General features: G+C 45.4%; 1 protein-coding gene and 1 long non-coding RNA gene across 2 annotated transcripts; both read right to left on the bottom strand.

Moving 5' to 3' along the window:
- Positions 1–289: 289 nt before the first annotated feature.
- On the bottom strand, positions 290–11,941 carry LOC310889940 (protein FAM243B). The gene has a single exon (XM_083818204.1). It carries the CDS (start codon positions 8,659–8,661, stop codon positions 7,900–7,902), a length of 762 nt encoding a protein of 253 aa, XP_083674330.1. The 5' UTR covers positions 8,662–11,941; the 3' UTR covers positions 290–7,899.
- A 648-nt stretch (positions 11,942–12,589) lies between these two features.
- On the bottom strand, positions 12,590–19,983 carry LOC310904301. The gene is made up of 2 exons (XR_014588200.1): positions 19,927–19,983; positions 12,590–16,722 (listed from the first exon to the last, which is right to left on the bottom strand). It is a non-coding gene; the product is annotated as an uncharacterized lncRNA (long non-coding RNA).
- Between the last annotated feature and the right edge of the window lie 6,219 nt (positions 19,984–26,202).

Genomic DNA, 26,202 nt, shown 5'->3' on the forward strand with positions numbered 1-26,202 from the left:
ACTGGCATTAAAGCATCTCTAACCAAAGTCCTCTTGGTCACCCAGAACGGCCCACAGGAGGCCCAGTTTTTCCTAAATTCTGCTGTCTCTAGGACTGTCAGCGTGTCTTTCTATAATGGGTTTGTGAGAAGGGGTGAATGCTCCTGCCCTAAAAATGTTCTCCCGTGTCAGCACTGCGGAGCTGTGATTAGCTCCGATTGCAGCGTGCCACGTGGGCAGGCAGATTTAGCCCATGTGCTGCTAGCATATCATGCCTGCTGTTCTCACTGCTGTTTCCCCACCCTGCAGATTTTCTGACACTTGGCAGCTTGCTTGGATTCCTTTCCTGGGAGAACGAAGGCTTCCCGTAGATGAAGGATGTGTCAAAGGAATAAAACCCTCAAGAGTAACATTCACTTAAACTGTATCTCAACTTTTTATACGTACAGCAAAATATCTAAGCCTCTATTTATGCAATAAAAAAACTTTGTAAAAAAAAAAGGCCTTGATTATTGCTTACTCAAATGCTACAGTTTGGAGCTGCAGGGGAGGCAGTTTTTAAAGATTAGCTGAAAGCAGGAGGCTGGTTTTAAAGAGATAGCACTGAGTGCATCATGGATGTGTGCAGGGTACATGGACAGACAGAAGGAAATGGGGATGTCTCTGTGCAGCTTCTTCAGAGCAACTGCTTCCTACAGGGGTGTAAATCTGGGACTTGTGGGCTCTTTGTTAAATCTGGATGAACAAACCCAACACAGCAGATTTTCAGGGCAGGTCTTTTTCAAAACACTTTCCATACCTAGGATTTACCTTAGAATAATGCAAATCACAATGTCAGTATGAAAACCTTTGGTGAAGTTTAATAATAGGAGGTGTCTTGCATTATTTTGCTTTGTATAGTGTCTGAATACTGTGTATGGCTCTCTATTTGCTGCTCAGCCTAGGAGATAGAGACAGTTTTTATTACCATTGTTAGCCATTCCTGCATGTTCAATAACACCAGATCTGGGAGGGTAAGCTAACTTGGTCATGGTAAGTTAATCAACAGAATATTGTTTTTGCACAGAAGTAAAGTTTTAGGCATGTGTAGCAGTGGCAACCGATATGTTCACCTTCACATTTCCATTAAAGCACTTCCCAGATCCTTGTATCATCTGGAAACGAAGATGAATCTGAAATCTGACAGTGGATAGTGAAGAGGTGGGAAGAGCCAAGGTGGACGGCCCTTGGAGAAGCCTTGGGAGCCCAGTAGGATGCGGGAGGCCTCTGGTATAGCTCGCTCCTGCCCTCTCCCTGTGGCTGCAGGCTGAGGTGCCTGGTGTGGTCACGCAAGGATGCTCTGCCGCAGTGCCCGTTCCACAAGCGTCATCTGACTATGTGTGCAGCTGATACGACTAGTGCTCAGAGAGCTCTTGGTGTGCTTGGGTTACTCACCATCAACTGCAGCGATTTTTAAAATCTCACTGTTCATGCAGTAGCCTTGGTGACCAGGGGATGTAAGCGTTGCAGAAACCTGTTTTTGGGATAGATAGAGCAGTATCTTTCCTAGGGCAGTGTCAGGACTGTCTGGCAGGGGAATTCTCAGTACCATTGTAAATCAACTGTTTTCCTCCACTGTCTCAGCAGTCGTCTGTGTATGCAAACATGGAACTGAGTGGTAATTTAATTAAATGGCTTTGCGGTGTTCAGTGAGGACAGACTCTCCTAACCACTTCCATTAAACAGCTTTGAGGGAAATCGTTGAAGGAAACACACCAAGAAGTTTAGCTAAACCACATGCCCAAACCTTAAGAGGAAATTGTCAGGCCTGTGTAGTGTTTTCCAGACTCAAAAGTAAGCAGTGTGTTGGTTCCGTGCAGTCATGGGTTGCCTCTGAATATTGGCCTCACTAGATTTTTTTAGAATCTCAACCAAGCGTAGATTTTTGTAGACCAATAAGTAAGATTGTTAAAAAACAACAACAACAACAACAACAAAAAAACACAAAAAAAACCAAACTGAAAGCAGAGCTATTATCCCCTTCAATACAGCTACCCTATAAGCAGAACCAAACGCACACAATCTCCCTTTAAAGCAAGTCATTTAGCATCAAAACAATTGAGCTCCCTTTAGCACCCAAAGAACTGAAGACTGGCATTAAAGTCTTGGGGGGCACGTTTACCCTAATGTGCTAAACATGTGCAAGAATGGAACTAACACAAGGAACCCTTTTTTTGTTCCTGAATTGAACACAGACAAAAAGCAGTTATGAGGCGTCTCCTCAGAAGTCCTCCACATCACCACCTCTTTGCATCTACAGCCATATCAGAAAACCTGTTTGTATGTTGAAGACTTCAGGTCTGGTTTCAACCTGGACATTTTTTTCCTTGACTTTAGAGTAGCACTACAGTATAGGCAACCCCTAGAGCTTGTAATGGGTCTCATAGGCTGATATCCTGCAGGTTCGAAAATAAGAAGAGATCTAATCTGTTCCCAAAGCTGAACCAATTTTTCATCTCTGGTATATCAGAACAGAGATTTGGCCAATGCTACAAAGGCCAACCAAGAAGGAGAACATACCTGTGTTTCCTTTCACTGGGTAGGTTACAGCAGATTTCTTTACCCTTGGGCATCGTATGTGCCGCAGTGGCAGCCTTGAACAAGAAAATATGCTGACACTGGGGGGAGACAGCAGCTCAGATTTGTTTGTTTCCTGTTCAGAAACCAGATGGGGATCTGGAAGCCTGGTTTCTTACTGAAAGAAGCATTATATGATTAGTCCAGGCAAGTTTACAAGGGGAATAGAGAATTCATTTGAGTTTCTGCAAGCAAAAGGAGGCAGCAAGAAGAGAGAATCTTGAAGTGCACAGTGTGCATGAGTTTGCAGCTTGTTGGACAGCAGGTAGTCTACACAGGCTTCCTTTGTAGATGTTCCCATCTCAGAAAGTGAGCTAGGTCACACTCTTCTGGTGCCTCCAGAACTACAAATTCTTTCCTTCACCCACCCTGTTCCCCAAAATGACTCTCTTCAAAAAGAGCACTCGTGTTGTACAGATGGACAACTTAATCTTAGGCAGCACCTCGCTTGCACAGGTCTTTCACTGTTGAATGTTGTTGTCACTACTACCAAGTTGAAGAAGGCTGACAAAATGATTGTTTAAAGCTTTTAGTGTTTGCATCTTTAGGCTTTCTTCTGCTTACATGAAGGCTGTGTGGTTCTAAACAAAAGACAAAATCCTCGTGTATAAATAAATTAGCTGTTGGAATTTTAAGGAAAACACTAAATATTGAACAGGTTCTGAGAGAGAGGACTGAAGTGGCTGCTGGAACAGGGCTCTTCCAGCATGAAGGAGCTCAGCGGTTGTGGGGTCAGTCAGAATCTCTGCCAACCTGCTGACTTTCGACCTGCCCTGGACTAGAGGAGCACTGTGACATGCGCTCAGAGCATCCATTCCAGCTCCATCGTGGGAGAAACTAGTTGACTAAGCTGACACATACCTCTCTTGTTTTGGCCTTCACCAGGTCCAGTTGTCCAGAGTCTCCCCAGAACTGCTTCCAAAGACACATCTACTTGCTGCCTCTTCTCCCTGTTCATTAACTATTTACTAATCTCAGCCTTCAAGTCAAGTTTAGGGAGAAACTGATAGACCTCACTTGAGGAACCTGACTGCCCTGTAAAAGTCTCATGTCTGATCACATGGAAAATGAACCAATCTATATGGCTGTGCAAGTGTCAAACCCACATGAGTAGGTGGAGACATATCAAGTAAAATTTCTGGAACCTGAGTTTACACACACACACGCACACATACATACCCTGACGTGTGCCAGAAGCCATTTCCAGATAGGATGGCTGTAAGTGGCCACCTGGTTCAGGGACTCAGAGGTGGATGCATGTTTGTACACAACCTACCTCATTACACAGCTTGACTTTGGCTATTTGAGCTGGTTCGTTTTGGCTACCGGAGCAAGCTCAGCATATCGTTTAGGCTCAGCTGGACCTTGACTGGCATATGTGTGAATCAAACTTCTATCATGGGTATAATCAGAGCACCAGCTGCCTCTTTTCCACTTCATAACAGGAGTACCTGATAGCTGCCAGAATAGTTATCCCCATAGCAATGGACTTCTCATATGTTCCTGTAGAGAAAAAGTTTGTTTGGGCACAAATAAGTGATTAGGCATGTATTCATGTGAATCTCCATATGGCATCAATTTCTCCCACTTTGAATCTGATAAAAGAGCTATTGAAAATGTCTGTTTGTAATGGCATCAAAGGCTGTGCCTCACTGGGAGACTGTTTCCAGTCTATCCAAAAGCTCTTGAGATGGCTGCCACAGAGCAAAGAATGTGCGTGGCTGCTCCCATTCAGTCCCCAGGAACATAACACGGGTGTCTTTTTTTTAATGTCCTTTTTTCTTCCTCGATTTCTTTATACTGGTTGGTTTTGCTCTCCAGTGCCTCATCTTCTGTTTGTGTAGCACTTTTCCAGTCCTATGGCTCTTTTGATTTGGTGTGACTCATATTCCTCTGGCCTCGTCACTGATTTGAGGAGGCTTAGAGCTAGCCAACAAGAAAGGTCAGACACTGGCAGATAAGTGGCATTTAAGTCATATTAATGAATCTGGCCCTTATGTATATTTGTTTTCTAAAGCGTTTTTCTTTTGCATTTCTTGCATGGAATGTTGTCCCTGTCTTCCTTCTTCTTTCCCCTGTGCCTTTCTATCTTTGTGTGATCACTTCAGCAGGAGGTTTCAAGGAACAGGATCACAGGGGCAGAGGCTGAGCTTTGAAAGCTGTTGTCTTTCCACTGCCTGGCCAGTCTTCTCCCAGTTCTCATACATGGCCTGAAGTGTGTTCCACTGTGCCTGCTGTCAATGAAGCTCAAATCTCGTGTCCCACCATTACATCCTTGACTTGGGCCTCTGTAGGCTCTTGGCCCAAGTGCATTTGCCCCATCTGTGCTCCAGGTTGCATCATATTGTTAGGAGAGTAGACTTGAAAATAGGGAAAAAAGTGCATTAAGCCAATCATTAGAGGCCTGCCTCATGGACTGGAGGAAAATAAAAGTTTTTTTTTTTTTTTTCCCCATGAAGATGAGGCTTGAAAAAGCATTTAGAAGTAATTAGTCAATGAGACATCATGAAAATTCAGGTGATTTGCATTCCAGCTAGCTTAGAAGAGAGGGACATCTGTTATAGCTGCCTCATCAACATACGCATTTGCATCTGCCTCTCTTCTTTATGCAAAGACACTTTAATCGTTTTATTCTAGTGGTGCGTTTCAGTCACAAGGTTGGGAATGGGAACAAAGATGTTTGCTTTGACATCCTGCAATGGTCAAACACTCTGGGCCTCAATACAAGAGCTACCTAATAAAATAATAGCTATTTAAAATCCTACCAAGAAGATATTAGACTCATGCATGCTATTTCAAGTGCTCTTGAATGTGGTGCGTGCTATTTGGTAACATCCTCCTATTAGATTGTTTAGTCATATGTTAAAGGAATTGCTTGTCATCCTAAATTACCAGTTGAGTCAGAACTTCATGAGCCACAATATTTTTCTTCAGTACAAAGCGCTACAAAGTTTTTTAGAAAACATGGGCTGTAATTACCCTTATGCAGCAGCAAAGAGGGAGGGAAGAAGAAAGAAGAGGACTCATCTCAGAGGATTTTGTACAAAATACCAAAGTTCATTTGGTTTCCAACTTAGTTCTTTTCCTGCCCACAGGTTTCCATTCACTTTAAATATGACTGGGTAGAAAAGTTTCACCAGCCCTCAGCCTCCCAGGAGAAGGCTGGGAAGAGTGAAGGCGGTTGGCGAGGCCTTCTCAACCCTTCACGGTCCTTGGCAGGCAAAGGATGTTTTTCCCTCACTCTCTGGAAGATGTGCCATCAAACCCTTCTTTCCTCGTGCTTGTTTTCATGAAGGCTTCACCCTCATCTTACTAAAGAATATGAAATAGGGAAGACTGATAAATTCCTGTCAAGAAGTTACTTCCTTATGGTTCTTCCTCGTTGCTGAGACAGCTGGAAAGCAGGTGATTCTGCACCTGGTCCCGTGGTCCTCACTGTGAATTACAGATGGCAGCAGACACACCCTAGCAGCAAATAAGTGTTGCAATGTAGCCCTGAACCCGCAGTTGTGTAAGCCAGTGGCAGCAGAGACCCATAGGGCTGAGCTGCAGTGCGGAATCGGTGTGGGACTCTGCTCTGTTCATGTTTGGTCTCACTGCTTCTCGTGTAAATCCAGAATAGAGCAGTGAAGTCCTCAGGTTTCTGCTGATTTGACAATGGCTGGAGTTAGCACTCCGTGTCCGCAGCTTCATGCCAACATTATAGTGCCGTGTCATCATGTGAAGGTAAACAAAGTCATTGTGAAAATGAGTTGTGCATCGTATGTTTCTTAAGAAAACCAAGCTAGTGTGCAATTACTGCACGTTTTTGCTGTAAAAAAGTATTGGACTTATTTCTTTTCTCATGTTGATTTCACACCACTTCGTGTTCATTGATATTTAGTGGCAAAATTTCTGTTTCAAGCCAATATGAAATTTTGTTCGGGGCTGTGATACCATGACAAATGAAACTTTCCTGCCTCTCTCCAGTCTCTCCCCTTTTCTCCCCCACTGCCCTGCATTTGAAGCACTTAATTTTCCATTCTGTGCTACTTCTGTGTTTATAAAAATGAACAGATGTTTTTGCTGATGAATATGATGCTGAGAAAAGATGGTTATTTTCCCCTGTATACTCATATCTCAGCTTTAGAGAATGATATGAGTAGATTCTTCTGAAGGTAAATGAGACTGCCTGTTCAGATCTCTCTGCCACACCAAATTACAATGCTCATTTAGATAGTTTCCACACACTATAGAAAAACTGCACAGCTTTTCCTCAGTGCATTGAAATGTTTTAGTGAACCTGTGAATCATCTTATAACTTATTTATGTTTTCATGGTTTTAGTTTTCTGTCTTAAAAGTACACAATAAACACATGCAAAGTAATTGGCTACATGGAGAAAGTAAATTGGGAGCCACTTTGCAAAAACAAGAAAGTATTCAATGAACTTGAAAAGCAACACATTTAAAACTGATGTTAAGAAGCACTACTTTTCATCATTCGTAAATAATCTTTTGAACTCAGTTCTGTGAGAAATCATTGCATCTCAGGGCCCAGTAGGATTCAAACAAGAGTGAATTGATGTCATGGATAAGGAAAATCTGCAATGATGAATGCTATATTTTATCCTGAGAGACCAAACTACTCTTCATGCTTTAAAGCCTGAACCGACTACTAATTATTAGGCTTCAGAAAGGAACTTCCCTTTAAAAAAAAAAGATTTACCTGACATTGAAATGTTTATTGCAGAGCATTTTTAGAAGCAAGGCACTAGGCTTAATGAACTACTGGGCATAATGAGCTGATAACAGATATTAATGCCTAAGTTATGGGCAAGTCGCAATAAATTCTTCTGACTTCCTTAAGCTGTGGTCTCTAGCATCAGTCATGGTCCAGCATATTCCCTGTTCAGGAGCAGATCTTCCATGGGGGTCAGAGATGGGCCTGACCTACAGATTTCATTTTGCAGCCCAGTCTTTCTCAAAATTGAGGACAGTTCCCTCTGTGGCATGGTCTCAAGACTCCCATGACAGAGGAATGTATCCGGAAGGCAGGCTAACCTGGGCCTTAGGCATGCTTTATCCCATTTTGCAATAAGCCAAATTAACTGTCCCTTTTCAGTGCAAGTACAGAACTTATTAGCCTAGTCCTGGAATACATCTGAAATGTAACATTCAAATTTAAAATGATCTCTTTTATTAGTACTACTGGCATGGTGGGTTGTTTTGTTTTGTTTTAAGTTTATATCCTTTGAAGGGAAGGGCTCAACAGAGCTGGAACCACTATCAAAACACATCTGAGGCATGACTGTAGGAAGAAATACTTAAGAAAATGTGTCAAGGTAGTAGTTTTCCCATTTCTTCACTTTGTTAATCGCTACCTTCCATTTGTTTGGGGTCATCTTCTCTATTCCTTTAGTAATCAAGTCATTGAAGAGGATGCATCTATAGGAGTGAGTCGTCTCAACAGACTTCAGGGCAAAGTCCTTCCTGTTGTTTATAATAAACCATTTCAAAGAAGACCAAGCAACATCCATTGGAGAAAGATAGCTATAAGATGAAGGCGCAATGAGAAGCTCATGGCCATTGGCTCTAGCAGTCTTGGGGCAACACTTAATGCCAGACATGTAGATCACTGGTGGAACTGGAGGCAGAGTTTCTGTCTCCTGCTCCTTGCCATCTTTTGCCTCAACATGTGTCGGCTGCCTTTTGTCTCTTGTCACAATTACGCATTTCCCATAGGTCATGGTCAGAGAATCACACAGCTCCTGAAAGACACCGTTCTGCTGATGGATGGGCAGTTCATCTCTTAATAGCAGTTTGTACCTCCAGGGCACCCACCCTTGGCTGCTGCCAGCATGAACAAGTGTCCATACTGGCCAGCGCAGGCTGGTCTCCTTGGCAATTTTTTCTCCTGTAATAAGACTTTCTGGAATATCTGTTTCCCCTAAAAAAACAGTGTTGAAACCATTAAGCTGCAGAGCCCTCAGAGCTCTTAAATACTGCAAGCACTGTTTCTTTGAAGCAGCATCAAAGCAGCCCCTGGAAATTACGTGCCTGAGAAGCGGGTTGGTGAAGCGCTGCATGTTGGCATCTCAAGGGACAGAGAGTTGGGGTAGGAAGCCGCCGAGCTCACAATGAACCCGGTTGCCCTGGTGGTACCTGCGGTGTCACACCCAACCAGCAGCAGCCCTGGGACTCCCACGGGGCTGATCAGAAAGCACCCAATCTTGGAAATCAATGTCCCATCAGGCTGAGTAGGATGCAACTTAGCAGCGAGCGGTTTCTCTCATCAGGACATTGCTCATCCTGAACATCATGGCTCCTCTCACAGCCCTGGGCAGGTGCTTGGGCCCTGTATAAGTGTGGGAGAGCCAGACACCTCCAAAAGGGGTTTGGAGGGGTTGGCATGTGGAGAAAGGAGCTGCTTAGAGTAAGCAAAGAGAGCAAACCACTGCCTGAGCATTGAGACCAGCAGTAACTGTCCTCTCCTTCCCTATCAAGTAGGTGGCCTCACAGAAGATGAGGCCTTGATAACCCCTGGGTGGAAGAGTACGCTGTGGGTTTGGGTGAAGGTAGACCTTTGGATGCCCTCATGAGCCTTTCTGTAGGGCAGGCCTGGTTCTGGCAGCAAGAAAGGTGCTGCCCCATCTTGCGTGTGAGGGGCACAGGGTGCCTGGATCCCAACACTGAAGCCGTGTGTATGAGGTCCACCATGTTCAGTTTGCCCAGTTCCAGGCCTTGGAGGGAGAAGAAATCAGTGATGCCTTGGACTTCGCTTCAGGGTGATGTATTTTCAGAACTAATCTGTTTTTTAGAGACCTTTAGCTTTCCACATTGTACACCCACTTCTCCATTTTGTTCTGGCCCTGAAGATGAACCCCTGAGGGACCTGAGTTGAGCCTGACACCAACACCATCCAAAGGTGAGCAACCCCTTTAGAGAAAGGGAAGTGACTGTGGGGAAAAAAGAAAATTGCTCATGCTGTGTTATTGGACACACAAGTGAAGACTATTTTGACCTGCTTGGTTTCTTACCTCTCCTTTCTCCTCCCGTAGATACTCACACAGACTTTTACCACAGGAACAAGCTTGTCAGTAGCAAGACTGGTAAATTGCTCACACTTAGCTGTACCTACAAGGCTGAGAGTGAAAGGTGGCAGCAAATGAAGATACACCATGGTACAGGTCATTCTCTCCAGAACATTTGTCCTCTTAACACCTTTCCCCTGAAGCAGTGGGAAACTGTGAATTCAAAATATGTGTGAGCAGGAATGTGGGGACTAACTCAGCTGTCTACATGCTCTTCTTGCTGAGGCAGATGAGTGATGGGTCACATCACGTTAGCACCATCACGTGGAGATCAGAACTCTGGAAATTTGATATAAGATTGTTCTGGCTTCAACTGGGATAGAGTTAATTTTCTTCCCAGTAGCTCGTATAGTGCCGTGCTTTGGATTTAGAGGGAAAATAATGCTGATAACACACCTATGTTTTACTTGCTGCTGAGCAGTCCTTACTGAAAAGTCAAGGACTTTTCAGCTTCTCATGCTGCCCTGCCAGCAACCAGGCTGGGGGTGCACCAGGAGCTGGGGGGGACACAGCCAGGACAGCTGGCCCAGACTGACCAAAGGGATGTCCCACACCACAGGCATCACACTGAATAATAAAACAGGGGAGTTGGACTGGGGAGGGAAGAGGGGATGTTGCCAGTGCTTGGGGACTGGCTGGACAGTCAGCTGGTGGTGAACAATTGTGTTGTGCATCACTTGTTTTGTTTATTTTTGTTGTTGTTCTTGTTTTTGTTTGATTGTTTTTCCCTTTTCTTTCATTTTATTTTTCTTTCTTATTAAACTGTCCTTATCTCAACTCGTGAGTTCTTGCACTTTTCTTTTAAATTTTCTTCCTCATCCTGCTAGGATGGGGAGTGAGTGAATGGCCATGTGGTGTTTAGCTGTATGCCAGGTTCAATCACAACAAAGATTGAGGGTATAACCCCAGAAGGAAGCCTGTATGGTTTGACTGTTAGCCAGATGCAAGATGATGGCAGATTCAGACTGCAAACATATGGAAAAACAACAACAACAACCAAAAAACCCTCTTGAATCTGCAGTTTATATTCATATGAGAATATACCAAAAAAATAATATTGATCCGTCTTTGTTAGTATTTCACACAGTGATGTGCTCTTCTAGTGTTAGCTTTTGTCCTTACTAAATACATACTAGAAGCATTACCTGACATGAGTAGTCCTGGAATTATTGAGTGTTTATTAGTTTTGACAAGCACACATGTTCAGAGGCCTTTGTGTTGTTTTAGACACACCTCTGTTCAGAAGCTGGCTGTAAAGTGTTGAAACAAGTACCTGTAAAGAAATCTAATTCCATAATTTTCCTTTGTGCCTGAGACCAACAACCCATCTGTGACACTTACTGGATCTGTAGATCATATATATCCCTTGTTGCCTAAATTGAAGATGTCTTTTCCTTCTGTTCTCCCTGAGGAGGATTTACTGAACTGTGAATGAGTTGGAGCATGCCACCCTTCAGATAGGCACAAAGTGGGCATGTCCCTTTTGTTTCTCTTACTTTTCAACTACCTTCCAATTGTCGATAGCATGAATGCAGCCATCAGGAGATGAACTTCAAAAGCACGATCCTCCTCTCAACCGGACTACACATGTAGGTACAACTGAGGTTGCCCAGGAAAATTAGGTTTGATGTTCCTCAGTTCAGGTTCCCTGTAGTGAACAGTCCTGAAACTGCTCCTCTAACTCTCCAGGCTTTTGTATTTTAGCAGCATCAAGTCAAATGCTGAGGGATGAATTCTGCTGCCATAGGCTTAGTGCCTGTTTTTGCTTTCACGTGACAGTGATGGGACTTGGCAAGATGGATGAAGGAGGCTCAAACCAGCCTTTCTGCTTGTGAGGCCTTAGGCATGTGCGAGGTCTGTTCCACTGCATTTTGGTGCTGTCCCAGGAAGACAGTGTCCCTCCTAGCCTGTCAGGTGACATCACTGTGCCCTGTCTCCTTCAGCCCCTAATAAAATTGGTCTGAACCTAAGTGGTTACAAAAACACTAAATATGATGCTAACCGCTGATACCTAGTGAGACCAGAGGGATGAACTGTTCTCCTTTCCTTTTCAGAGGATTTATCTGAGAATTGGATTCCCCTCTGTTCCAGTCAAGTATATGGCAGAAAACCATCGGTTAACCTGCTTTAGAAACAATTATTTATGGTTCCAACATCTCAATACTATCAAAAAAAAAAAAAAAAAAAAACCTTGAGCAGCAGACATAAGGCAGCAGGCTAAGACATAAAACCACATATTTTATTTTCCATGCTCCATTTAGTCTGCTCCGTTACTTTTTGCCTCTTTTCTCTCCCAGTCCTTATCTACATAGACAGTGAGCACTTTGGGCCAGGGACCTTTTTTTCCTTTTGCAGTTTCAGACTTGTGACATTCCCTAACACAGCCACACAGTGCGAAATGCATGGACATAGCCCCTGCCTTGAAGTGCATCTAGGATTTGGGAAAAGACACCTCCAATCACTACCTCATCCTTCCAATATTGAACCAGAGCCTTCTCCTCTTGCCCTGCTGCCCCACCTGCGAGCTCTGCCTCTGGCAGCAAGGCAGTGCCCTGAAGGTTGTGGTTGGGACCACCATCCTCCTTGTGCATAGACGTTGCACCTTACACCCCAAGCACACTGCACCAGATAGGGGTGACTGCCCCCCGGGTGCCTGTGGGCATGGGTGGTGGGCTCAGTGCCACGTGGAGCACTCACCAGGGATGCCCAGGAAGGACGGTGAGGCCTGACCCCCCCCAGTGAGTTTTTTTGATGCTTCACGGAATTCCAGTGTACCACTTAGCTAAATGGCAAATTTACCAATTACCCATGAACAAAGTCCCTATTAATGAGGCAATTAGGATACCAATTATCAGTACATACCAATTACCCATTTCAGTAGTAATTATGTTATTAGGTTACCACTCACCACGTTTACACAAGCTAAAAATCATCACACACTCTTTATTTTAAAATACAAAATGAAAACATAATGAAATATGGAACATAATGAAATACACATAGACAGTAGGCATGATGTTAGGCAAACAGTGGATGTTTCTGCTGATGTATTAAGTATAGCAGCTTAAATTAAGTTGAAAATTTTGAAATATAACATTTTATATTTATCTATATAAAATGTCCTGTAAGTTCATTTTTTTCCCCAAAACCAATACTTGAGAATATTATTCCACAGGAAATCTGTGGTGGCTTTTTTTCCAGTCTTACATGGAACGAGAAAAAATAAAATTATTTTTTTCTGAGAAATACCATGCCCAACTTAAATAATCCATTTTCCCTCCTAGCTGACTGATGAAGCCCTGAACACTAGCTGAAGTCTCACTCCAAAGTAGTATTTCTGGTGTCAAAAGAGAATTTCCAAAAGTGTGTAATTTTAGCTCTCAATCTATGATGGAACCAATAAGAGAAGCACTTGCCAAAATCAAAGATGTCCTAAGGGTGGAAACACAGAAAAAAAGTGGAAACTTCAGAAAATAAATTAAGCTCATATCTCAAGTAACAGTGCCAAACTTCTCAGAACAGAATTAGTACAACTGCCAGAGGTTTCCCACAAAGATCCGTGATGCACCTTGTGAAAGCTGATGAAATTTGGTTTCCAGCATTAGGGATTCTCTGCAAAAGCTGACTTTAGCAGCTTTCCTGTTGTTGGTGTCGGAGACATTGCTAAGTAGAAATACACAGCCACCTTTGCCTGGAATGTGTACGAATGGGGCATCTTTAGGAGCAGAAGCTCTTATATTTCATGGTGGAAATTGTATGTACAGACATTTGCATCTCCTTGAAGTGGGGAAGGGAAAAGAAAAGGAAAAGTGTTTCAAAGTGAACTGGCACTTGACCACCTGGATGAAGAACAGAGGAGCTCTGCAAGGCAGGACACTGTTTGTAGCACTTAGAAACCTTCCAGGACCACCAGAAAGAAGGAAATATGCTGTCCCTGCTCAGCCAGAACAAGGGGATAGCACCCCATCCCTATTGACCCACCACGACCCAAAAATGTTCGGGAAGACTGCCTCCCTCATGAGTATGGCCCAGGTCAGTGGTGATGCAGAAGCTCCCCCAGCACAGAGCTTGAAGCTGCGCTCAGGTGGTACTTCGAGTTCCTGCTCCCACAGACATCCAGATGGAAGGAACCTGGTAAAACATACCTCAATGAGAGGTTTCCTTCACAGAGAACAGGGAGAGGATCACTCTTCTGATCTCACCCTGGTATGGGGCTGGCATAGAGCTGATGGGTGTGCCTGGGTCTGGGAAGGGGACGGAGACATTGGGTCCATTACCAGTGGTTAAAATCTGATTCAAGCTCTCAGTACACTGTGTAGAGACACTTGTGCATGGCAAGTAAGGGAGTGGAAAGGCTCACCTCACCCCCAGACCCAGACAGCCAGAGTTGATTACCAGTGTGAGCAGGAATGGGCTCTCCCCAAGAAGACATCGAAGGGGATATCGATCAAAATTTCTGTCATACATTAGCAATGACTTGGTTTTCAGAAGCTGAGTTTGCAGGGAGGCAAATAGTACTTCCCAGGGCTTCAGAGTTCACCCTCTAGCCTGGTGCTTCCCTTGCATCAACGTGACAAGAAAAGCAGCAGCCACTGCTAAAGGAGGTGAAATTTCACTGCACAGAACCTCATGGGGGTGATGGATGTCAGAAGCCTATTTCTAACATTTGTGATGGAAAAAGAGATTTGACTGGACTGTTGAATATCTATAAAATTGATGAAATGAGTCTACAAAGCAGGAGGAATTGTCACCACTGCAAGGAAACAGGCTAAAGTCTCTTCTCAGTGCTGGCAGAAATTGATCCTTCTTCAAAATGGACTGCAATTTTTGCCTTCTTGTGGAAAATACTCACACTGAGCAGAAGGAACAAATGGAACTGCAAATGTTTTTTCCACCTTCAAAACACCTCACTTTTTTTTTTTTTTTTTTTTTAAGATCTGAATAGCTGAGCTGCAATAATGGGAGCGTGGCTACCAAGTGCAGTCAGTCAGGAGCAGTGAGCATACATAGTGGATCCTGGCTCAAGCCAAGCAGTTATTAAACCAGACGCAGTGATGAAGCCAAAGGTAATGGGGTCCAAAACTATCTGAACTGCCTAATTGGTCTCTGTTGGAGATGGTGTCTGGGGAATATTCACCTGTCCAAAAAAGGACATGTCTGTGTTGGAAAGCTGAATCTCTGGAATTCAAGCAAGGAGTGCGGAAAGCCAAGAAAGTAGTGTGGATTTCATCTTGGCTATCAGCTGGGAGTATCAGCCTTGGAACGTGTCTTACGAGATCAGGCTGTGGAAAATCCCTTTAAGGATATGGACCACACGAAGTAAATCATTTCCAGGCAATTGGCCTGGACTAAACAGTGGCAAAACCCATGATAACAACACTACATCATGGCAGCTAACGATACGTTAAAAAAGAGCAAAACGAAGCTACAGGTTCAGTAACGCCCTGTTTAAGAAAAATTAGAGATGAGAAAAGGGAAGAAATGTTTTTTAGGATACTAAATTGCTGAGAGCTTTCTTCCTATCAATAGCAAAAAGCTAATGCAGCAACACAAAGGAAGCTGAGTGGAACCAGCAACACCACCCCACAGGCACAAAATTTTATAGGGTTTTATAGGATTTTTGCAGCTATTACAATATGTCTTCGTGTTCTCAGAGTACCTGCACCAGCAGTTTCTGATTGTTTTGATTTGCAGACTCCAGAGATTTTTCCAATGCATGGACCAATAATAGAAAGCTGAAGCTCACTGCTGACGTTTGTCTCCCCATAGCTACTGTCCTGAACCCCTGTGTGCCAGGGCTCTGCAGGACATGGGATGAACAACCCTGAGCTGTGTGGTGGGTAAGCCACTCCTTCTTGTGTCTGCTGAGGCTTGGAAGGCCCTGATGGTGGCCAGGTAGGCCCTGTGACGGACCCTGGAGAGACATCAGGATGTCTGGGACCACCTCGTTGTCGTCCTGAGCTTTTGTAAAGGTCCAACGTGCAGGAAGAGAGCTGCTGAGAAATGCACGACCACTGTCCAAAACCCGCTGCAGACCAAGCCTGCGGAGCGAGCACACGAGTTCAAGTCTCACGGGTCTTCTGTGGGTCAGCCTGTCACCACCTCTGGGTGCCCGGCGTGGTGGGGAGTGTGGACGTGGAGGCAGCTGCTGCTCCTTCTGCTTGCAGAGCACACTCCCAGTGGGCTCATGCGTAGCTCCAACCCCTCCTCCCCAATAAATAAACAAACAAAAATTAATAACAGCAAACAGGCACAACAATGATGCCCCAGCTGGAAGCGTACTGGCCCTGCTTGAAGCAACAGCATGAAAAGGAAGAGCTTCCATTCTCCCGAGAGGCAGGTTATAAAAATACATGATAAATGCAGCCATGAAGGAGATAGACCAGTAAGGACTTGATTCCCAGCCTCTTCTCCAAAGGCCTAGGGCTGAAATAACACAGGTTGCACGTTGCGCTTGGGTACCTTCACAGCATTCATGTGGAAAGCTTGCACAAGACCAGTCTGCACCTTTCCTGGCACAGCTCCTCCTTTCTTGCTTTCACGGATGAAAAAATTATCCCTGTTTGAGCTCCTTAGGCACAACAGAATATTAATAATAAAAAAAAGAAACCATTTTTATACATTCCTCAGAACTGCATCTGAGCTTGGTGCCTCAGGCCCAGTGTTGTATTTACCATCGTGCCTTTGCAGCTCCAGTAAGGCAGTGCTGTTAATGATAACAAAAGTGTCTTTGCTCTCCTTTCCTGGAAGCTCCACCTTGCTTCTCTGAGGGTTAAACTTCCCAGAATAGAGATAGTCAATGTAATTTTCAGGCTTGCTGGAAACGATGTTGCTGAGCATCATGACAAACAGAAGAAAGCCGAAAAAGCCAACGATGATGAGGATATAAAAAGAGGCCATTATCTCCTCTTGCATCTCTAAGGCCGGGTTGCTGTAATTATTGAAGCGACGGGTCTTCTTTTGTTCCACAAGCATGTGGAGTAACTCTGGCACGGCTGAACTGCTGTTTGTGTGGTTGCTGAAAGCCATCTTCTGTTTCCACTCTGGCTGCAAAAGCTAAACAAAACAGAGCAGAAGAACCAACTTAGCAGGCTAACACGTTCCTGTCCTTCACATCTTCTAGCTCAGGCCTTAGACACTGTTCCTCGTTCTCTCGTGAAGGAGGAACAATTTACTGCCAAATTACGTTTTGTGAGGCCATCTTCTTTTTCTTTATGAGCTTTTTTTTAAAGTCATTTTTAGCACAAGAAAAACTTAACACATTGCCTCTAAGCAAACCACGAAGTCATTCTATTTTCATAAACCTCAAGATAAAAAAGTTTTGACTCCTTCTCCCAATTCCACATCCAAATAGTAAGCTTTTACTTTTGGCAGCAAGAATATTCCAAATTTGATACAAATTTATGGGTAATTTTTGGTTCTCTGAAATCCCCTTCTTTGGGAAGTATGTGTTAATCTTAGAAAAGCTTTGTGTAAATCTGCCTGTAAGGCCTTGCCCAGCTGTAAATAGAAGCAAAGAGTTTTTATCCTGAATGTGTAACTTCCACTAATTTAAAGTCATTCACTCTCTGTGTTGCTGTTTTCATTGCTTTGCAGCTAGCACTGGTTAACCTGGGGAGCTCTCCTGTTGGAAAGGCTCTGTACAAACTGAGGATGCAACCCCACGTATTGCAGTAAAGAGCTCTGGGAATTTAGAACACCTGAAGATTTGGCCGCTCCCATAAATCTTTTCAATAAACAGTTTAAGAGCTAATTAGGAATAATATTTTCTGATGGACACTATAGCAAGCTCCCTCAGAGCAACTCTGCCTGTCGGTCACCCAAGAGATATCTGGTAGGATTAAAACGAGTGTAACCCTTGGAAAAGCTCATGGCCTGGGTCAGGGCACCCATCATCCCCATCTGGCAGCCTCCCTCCCTTCTCTCTCCAGAGCAGGCACTGGTGGTGATGGATCTTTTCTGCTTGTGCTCGCACCTGGATGAGCACTGCTCCTGACTCAGGGAAGGCAGGCATTTCCTCTCTGTCCAGCTAGGATGAGCCGATCACCTGAGTGCTGAACCACTGATCCGGTGTCTGAAATTGCCTGAACATCCTGGATAATTAAGGCTAGCTATTCCTGGTTAGGTTTCCTCCTTCTTGCAACTATTATCTTCTAATGAAGGTGTTTACTCTGCTGGCTGGGTGGTGACTGGTGTGCCTGGCATCTATTAATAGCCAGATCACCACTGCAAGCGGTTACATCAGTTGAGCACAGAGTTTATGCGGGACCCATTCACAGAGACACACACAGAGATTTACAACCACAGTACAGGAACTGGAGATGTGCCCGGGGAACATCAGGAACTGCAACAAAAGTGGGTGTTTGGGACCACATGGTTCATGTAGAGTACAGCCCTTAGCTAATCAAGATTTTTCGGTCTGCACAGAAAAACAGAAGGCAAAATTCACTCCAGATTCCAAGACAGATGCAAGAAAACTCCCCATAGATTAAAAAGTGTGTCTGGCTACATCTGCTTGCCTGCAGTAGAAATTGGTGATCACGATGCTGTGCAGGAGTGGAATGTGCCCTGGTGTTCCCCTTCCAGAGGGGGCATGGGGACACAATGTGAAGAAAAGTGATATATGCCTCAACAGTAGCTATTTTTACTCTGAAAAAAAATATTTACTGAAAGTAGATTGACTTTCTGATAAGATTTTCTTTGTTGCTCCCACACCCCACATATCGGTTCTGTGGCTAATGCCATGATGAGCTGCAGTACCTGGAGAGGAGCAAAGTTCAGGGTTATACCATTTGCCCTTATTCTTTTTCACAGGCAAACTTCCTAACTGGCTGCATGAAGGGGAAGGACAGGCTGGATGGACCTTCGCTCTCACCTTCTGGAAGATGACCTCAGGTTGGGAACCACAGCCTTGCACTGCCCTCCTGGTCTCTTGGTGCAGGCTCCCATGACTCCTGCCACTACAGGAGCAGGGCTGATCCTTTTGTGATGCATGCACATTGCTGAGTTTCAAAAATGTAATATAAAACCACAGTGTTTTTCCACACAATTCCTCAGACACTGCTTTTGAAAGGATACAGTGCTTTGTGCTCTAAAAAAGTGCAACTAGCTAAACATCATTGGACTGGCTCTTAAAGGGTCTGCAGGCATGGGTATCGCTGAGCCACGTGCCTCCTCATCATAGTAAAATCTTGCTCATACAAAAAATTAGGAGGGGAGGATGCATTTATGAATTTTTAATGCTTTTCTGTACAAAATACATCAGAAAAAAACAACGCTGTGGGTACCAATCCTCAGAAAACAATAATGAAAGGCTTGAGGCAAATGACATAACAAGCTGAAAGGGCAGATTATCACTTGTTAACTTGAACAGCCACCACGCTCCCCTTAGGCCAGGCAGCAATACAGTGGGAATTTTTAACCGGCAGGTAGTGGGGGCCAAGCGCGAGTGCAACATCATGGAAAGGCAGAACCTGAGTTCACCCAAAAGTGAGAAAGAAGCCTAGGGTAAGGTCTTTGGTGGCAACTAGAGAAGGATTAGTGACTGCGGTTGTGCCACACCAGGCCTCTAGAAGAGAGGAAAGAGGTCTCAGGTGGTTTTGTATAAATAAGGCTGTGTGTCGCAGGTCTATGGACACATGTACCCTCACGTCCCCCACACATCAGCATGCCTCAAGACTTCAGCCGTCTGTATGGTTACCTCTTCCCCACACTTGTGTTGGGTGCATAGGTTAGAAATCAACCCTTCTTTCCATGACGGGACTCATCCCCTTTCTACGCATTCCCCTCTCCACTTTTCCATAGCCTAAATACTGTTTTTTGTCATTGTTGTTGCTGTTTTTTTCCCATTTCAACTGTTTTCTGTATATGTCCAAAGTGGTGTTCCACACACCCCAACCATAAATATGCACTATCATCTGTCTCCTAAGTAGGCATAAGTCCATGAACAAAAATGCACATGCACAGATGTGTGTCCACATACTTCTCTCCCTACACACACACTCACTAAGCTATAAAAACACCCACAGAACTACATGTATAATGCCATAACCAGGTAATTTTCAAAAAACGACTGGTAGCTTGAGTGATAAGCAGAGCTGCTTTTCAGAGGACAGCACCTGTGAAAAAGAACGATCCAGTAGATGTATCCAAAATACTGGAAAAATTGAAATGAAAATTTAAAACAATGCCTACTTATCACTACATAGAGGAAGACATACCAAGAGCTATGAAATGTACCTGCTCGAACAGCTTACTTACATGCAGACTTGGCTGTGTCTTGGGAGCAGCACCTCGTTCAGCTGTCGGGCTTGCGCCCAGCTAACCAAAGCATTTAACTATTTAAGGAGCATAGGAGAGGAGTGGCTTCTCGCCTCTAGCAAGTAATCACGGGCACATTATGCATGAGGGAGTGTCGCCAAAATAATATGGTAACAGGATACTATGGGCATATGAGGCTTGTAGGACATGGGGGCTCCAGGCAAGGGGTCATTTGTGTTCCCTCATCTTGTAGGGGATGGGGATAACATTGACCAGGACTCAGTTGCCTCAATACTGGGCAAAATAAAGCATGAAGGCTGTTCCAGGCAGGTGCTTGCTGCTGGACAGAGCCCGTGTAAGAGAAGATGTGAGCCTGGGGTGATTTTTGGTTATTTGTCCAAGATCTGTCATTTGAAAAGCCAACAGGTCTCAGAAGTGGGAAAGAAAGTGTCTGTGTCCCTGTTCCCCCCCGATGCCTTTGCCTGATGCCACCTCATCGTGACAGAGGGAAGAGGCTAGGCAGTTATGTCTGCTCGTAGTACACACCTACAGCCCTGTTCTTCCTGCTCTACCCTTCTGGTGAAAGGATGGGGAAAGAAAGTAGATGGGAATAGGAAAGAGGATGTCAGATGAAGCAACCTTGTTATCTTTCATCTTGCGTCCTCCTGCCACAATGTCTTATATCCTGTTCTGCCAGCTGGGCATGGGTGTTTTATTCCATTCATACACCCTCCACATGGCAAAACAGCACACATTACACCCCTTCACAATTAAGTCTCTTTTTAGGATCAACATATAACACCAGCCACGGCTTGCAACACTTCAGATTTAACTCAAGCTTTGTGATGGGAGTCGCAAATGACTGCTGCCCTGGGGTTGCTTTGTGCAACAAGAACAAAACTGAAGGCACCTCAGGGAAGAGGAAAGCTCATGTTAATGTGGGCTTGGTTTCCTTCCATGCCAAAAGACAGGAGGGAGCAGGACTGTTAAGTTGAGGGTAACCAGGGCCCCATGACAGCAGGGTATGTCTGCAAGCAGCAGCAGCTATTGCTATTAAATTGCAGTCAGACAGAATCATAAATCTTGCTCTGGGACTCAGTTCAAACTACTCTTTTTTTTTTTTTTCTTCCAAGTTTAATTTTCACTGGATAACGCACACTGCTTTGAAAGCATCAGCAGCTCATTAGTTGAGCTGCACTTCTGGCTAACAAATGCAGAGCCACAAATAGGAAGAAAATCAGAAGCAGAGAGCTACTGGTTGGAGAAAAGCAGATCTGAGGGCTCCCAGGTAGCAAAGCGGATGGAGAAAGAGAGTTTGGGGAAGGTCCCTCATGTGCTTCCCCCCATCCATGCATAACCTGCTCTGCTGCCAGACTGCAGGGATGTTGCACAGCTAACTGCCATCTCCAGGAGCGAAACGTGGTACAGAGAGCATTGCCGGTCTAAAGCCACGAGCCATCCATGAGACAAAAGCTTGTGGAGAGCACAAAACACCCACTGGCCTGTCTGTATTGCCTTGCACCAGGCTGAGCCAGAGACACAGGCTGGCTGTGTCCCAGCCTCTAGCTAGAGCATGGTGAAGCAAAAGTCTCCTTTCTTTCCTCTTCCCTAGATTTGATGGCCCCTTTTTCTTGAAAACAAAATCAAATGCAAACGTATAAGTATAAACACTGATAGTAGTCCCATTGGCGATTAAGTCCATCTGATGCCCTGAACAAAGTGGGATCATGAGTGGGACAGCCTCAAGCATACAGCAAAGTTTGCTGTTTGGGGTTTGCTTCACTGCCTGGGACTCTGTCTGGAGCTTCCTTGCTCAATGGGGAGAGACAGGTAGCCCCAAAGGCTGATGGGTCCATCTCTCAGCACAACTTGCCCTCAAGAAGGTCTTGCTTTCTAATGACTGTGATTAGTGTCAGCCTTTGATGTGACAACAGTAAAAGTGCTGTAAGTTGGACTCCCCCATCAGTCATACCAGGGCAAAAGGATGTGGGATCCCTTCTTGTCCTTCCCAAAGCAGGACTGCAATGATCCCACATCACCTGGAGGAAGCATTCAGATACAATTCGCTATAAAGATAATGAAGGGGCTGGGGTAGCCTAAATGTTTAGGTAAGGGGGAGGACGGAAGTTGTGGGAGTGCTGGATCCCGTTGTGGTGTGGATGGCAAAAGATGGGCAGCCACAGCCCTGTCCCTTGAGCAGGAACAAGCACTCAGCACCTGCCTAATGGTGACAACCTCCTTCCTCCACCCACAGCCGTAGAAGTCTGTGCTGGGGCCAGGCAGCACCTTTCTTTTTGAAAGGTATGAAGGAGGAGGGAATGGGTTTGGAGCAGAAACACAGCAAAAGGGCCTGAAGAATTAATTCTGACAGTCTTTCAGTGAAGGTATATGGACCCTCGAATAAGATGGGATATTTCCGTCATCTTTATAGGAGGTAGGCCAAAGCATATCAGCTGAGGATCTGATCCTCTTACTATCATAGAATGATAGAATCATAGAATGGCTTGGGGTGGAAGAGACATTAAAGTCCATCCAGTTCTACCCACCCTGCCATAGGCAGGGATGGCACCCACTAGATCAGGTTGTCCAGGACCTTGTGCAACCTGGCCTTGAACACCTGCAGGGATGGGGCATCCACAGCCTCTCTGGGCAACCTGTGTGAGGGCCTCACCACCCTCTGAGTGAAGAATTTCCTCCTAACATATAATCTATACCTCCTCTCTTTTAGTTTAAAGCCATTCCCCTTGTCCTGTCATTGTCTGGCTGAGCCAAAAGTTGCTCTCCATCTTTTTTATAAGCCCCCTTCAAGTATTGACCTTATTACAATAAGGTCACCCTTGAGCCTTCTCTTCTCCAGGCTGAACAGCCCCACATCTCTCAGCCTGTCTTCACAGGAGAGGTGCTCCTCCGATCATCTCTGACCATCCTCATGGCCCTCCTCTGGACCCGCTCTAACAGGTCCACATTCTCCTTGTGCTGGGGGCTCCAGACCTGGACGCAGCACTCCAGGTAGAGTCTCACGAGGGCTTAGCAGAGGGTGACAATCACCTCCCTCGCCCTGCTGGTCACCCCTCTGTTGATGCAGCCCAGGACGCAGCTGGCCTTCTGGGCTGCAAGCATGCACTGCTGGCTCATGTTGAGCTTTTCATCCACCAGAACCCCAAAGTCCTTCTCTGCAGGGCTGTTCTCAATTAGTTCCTCTCCCAGTCTGTGCTCATGTCTGGGATTGCTCTGACCCAGGTGCAGCACCTTGCACTTGGCCTTTTTGAACCTCATTAGGTTCACATGGGCCCAATTTAATTACTGAAGTTTCATTTTTCTTTAAAGACAATATAAGGAAACAATACAAATTAGCAAAGATATTTTAATCACATTTTTGCACTGTTCTTGAATTTTAGTGTCACCAACTCTACAGTGAGAATCAAAACCCTGGAGGGGGATTCAGGGGCTGGTGGAAATTGAACCAGTCAGTCTCTGTGCTCTCTGCTTCCAGGAGCCACGGACACCTGGAAGCACATTACCAAGACAGGCAGACATGTCTTTAAAATCCAATGGGTGGGAACAAGTCAGGAATGAAAGATTCAGCATGCTATTGAAGCACCTAGACGAGCCCAAACGAGCTTCAGACTCAAAGCATTTCCCATGCACACTTTCCTCTGCAATGTGCGAGCTTGTTTTCCATGCTCACATCCCCGTTGGGGAAATAAAGTGGATCATGTCTTCAAGCAACATTGCCTGTTGAGCCAGAGTGACCTGCCTGCCTCGGAGGAAGTGGGATGAAGGAATGTCTGGATCTAAGATGAGTAACGGAGCCTTCCTCACGTGGCTGAGTCCTGCAGACAGACCACACCGGTCATCGAGGACAGTGGGGTACTGAGGACCTCAACCGCATGTGGTGCCTTGCATGCAAGCCCTGTGACTTCCTCAAAAAAAATCTGGGTCATGCCCTGGCAGGTATTTGCTCTAGGAATGAACCATCCCCAAGACTGGGAGGCCTAGGCGCGTGTCTTCCTCATCAGCCCTCCTTGGGTTTACTACTGGCCAGAGGATGAGGAGGACTTGTTAGAGGACAGAGCTACTTTATGAAGAAAAACCCTTCCAAGGACCCTGCTTAGGCAGGGCTACCATCTGCTGTGTCCTCCTCCCAGCTTCCTCTTGGTGATGGCCAAGGCCTCCTGGCTGGTGCTGAGCAGGGGCCTTCCAGGCCCTTCAGCAGGCACAGCACTGAGGGTGAGGGCTGCAGGTAATGGCCCCAGCACAAGGCAGCACACTGAGCCTCTCGCACAGGTCACAGCATGTCACGAATTGCATTGCCCAAGCCTCTGCTGCTGAGGATGAGCCAGAGCTTTCATTTTGCTGTTGCAGCAATAGGCCTTGGGCTAGTCCTGGCTCTCCGGTGACCTGTTTCTCTCTCTCCATGCCCAAGTGTAGGTGTGAGAAAAAGCTTGTCTGAACCCTTGAGTGTTGATGCAAAGCACTGTTGCAGCCCTGCTCATACACAGGGGCTAAGGGAAAGCAGCATGGTGCTGGCATGTGTGCTCAGGAGTTTCTGCTTTGTGCCCATGCACTGCATGGCAGTTGCACGTTTCGCTCTTTTAAAACTGTTTTTTTTTTTTCTTTTTCTTTTTTCTTTTCTTTTTTTTTTTTTTTTTCCTACAGCATCTTTAGATGTTCCTCCTCAGAAACAGGAACAAACCCTGGATAGCTGTCTGCACAGTGAACACATCAGGAGAAAGAAAGGGCCTTCTGCTGTCTGTGAGATATGCAGTGTGAGTCAGACTGCAAAAGCAATGTTATTAGACATATTTTTAATGAGTGATTCTGATGAAAGTCTCAGGCAGATAAGTTTAGATTCTCCTTTGTTTCTTCACTTTCTTCCTTTTATTTATTTATTTATTTTAGCTTTTCCAACATTTATTGTCTGATTGTTCTAAGCGTTTAGCTTTCTCCACACTCCAACACAGCAGGCCTCCACATCTTTTGTGGCTCCCTCACTTTTCTCAGACCCTTTCTCTGCCAGCAGATTTAATTTTCTAATGCTGCCTGAGCACCACACATCCCTGGGAGGCAGCCATCGCAGCCAGGGCCGCGGCGGCCCGTCCTCTGACAGCGGAGCGTGCTTCAGACAACGATGTTGCAAAGCACTGCTGACCTATCTGCTCTTCATCACTTGACTCACTTCACATGCGGTCTCTGTGCAGTTGTAACCACTTCAGGAGCCGGTTGTCTCAGAACCACATCTAGGTTTTGCCACTTGTGACTCACCTACTGGCAGTAAAATTCTAGCTATTGCCCTATAATTGTGCCTGGGAAGCAAAAAGATCCACGTTTATTGTGGTCCAATGTTCACGTTTTTGGCTCCCATCCAAAACACATGGTAATATGATTTGAGTAGTATCACCTTCAGGACAGCAATAAAAGCAATTGCCACTCCCATCCTGTGCTTCACATCCTGTTTCCACCACGGGCTACACACTAAGGCGCTCTTGCTGGGACAACATCACCCTGGGACAACCCGAGCCAGCCCGCGGTGGTGGCTGCTGGCTGTCAGTGACACCAGAAGACAGCAGTGTCCTTCCCACAGGAGGAGAAGAGCTAGAGGAGGAAACCCAAGCACAGCGGGATGCTGAAGAGCAGCACCACCTCTGGAGAATGCTGGTAATGCCCATGAAAGTTCACAAAGACCTTTTTTTCTCCCATGCTTCACTCCTGATTGCACCCAACCACCAGGTTGCATGGAAGAGGAGGGGGCTTACAGCAAGGGGAGATAAATCAGTTTTTCTGGCCTGTGAATGCGGCCAGTAGGAGAGATGTAGCCGTGGCGATGTGGTTACCATTTCTGCTGCCTTACCAGCAGTCAGGGCTTTATTTCTGGACCATTGCTATGGTGAGCTTCTTGGATATTGACCTAGAGTTGGACACTTCTAAACCAAGCTGGGAGCAACCATCCAAGCTCTGTCCATAATGTCCCCAAAATGGAAGAAGGAGGTGTCAACAAAGGAGGAGTGTTTGTGTAGGGCCATGATTTAGTGAGGCACCCAGGGTGAGGGCACACACAATGGCAGAAGACCAGGCAGTTTGACAGGTTGTCCCCATGTTGTCCCAGCCGCTGTAATTGCTCACTTCCTCTTCTCCCTCCTCTGAAGATCTCCAGATAAAACGTGTCAGACTGAACAGCCTACCACAGGGTTTAATGTTTCCTCAGAAGAGGCAGTGAGTATGCACTTGTGCAGTAAGGTACCGACTGGTGCACACTGGTCTGGTCCCTACTGTAGG

This window comes from Anser anser, assembly GCF_964211835.1.
Source record: "Anser anser genome assembly, chromosome: 1".
Taxonomy (NCBI): domain Eukaryota; kingdom Metazoa; phylum Chordata; class Aves; order Anseriformes; family Anatidae; genus Anser; species Anser anser.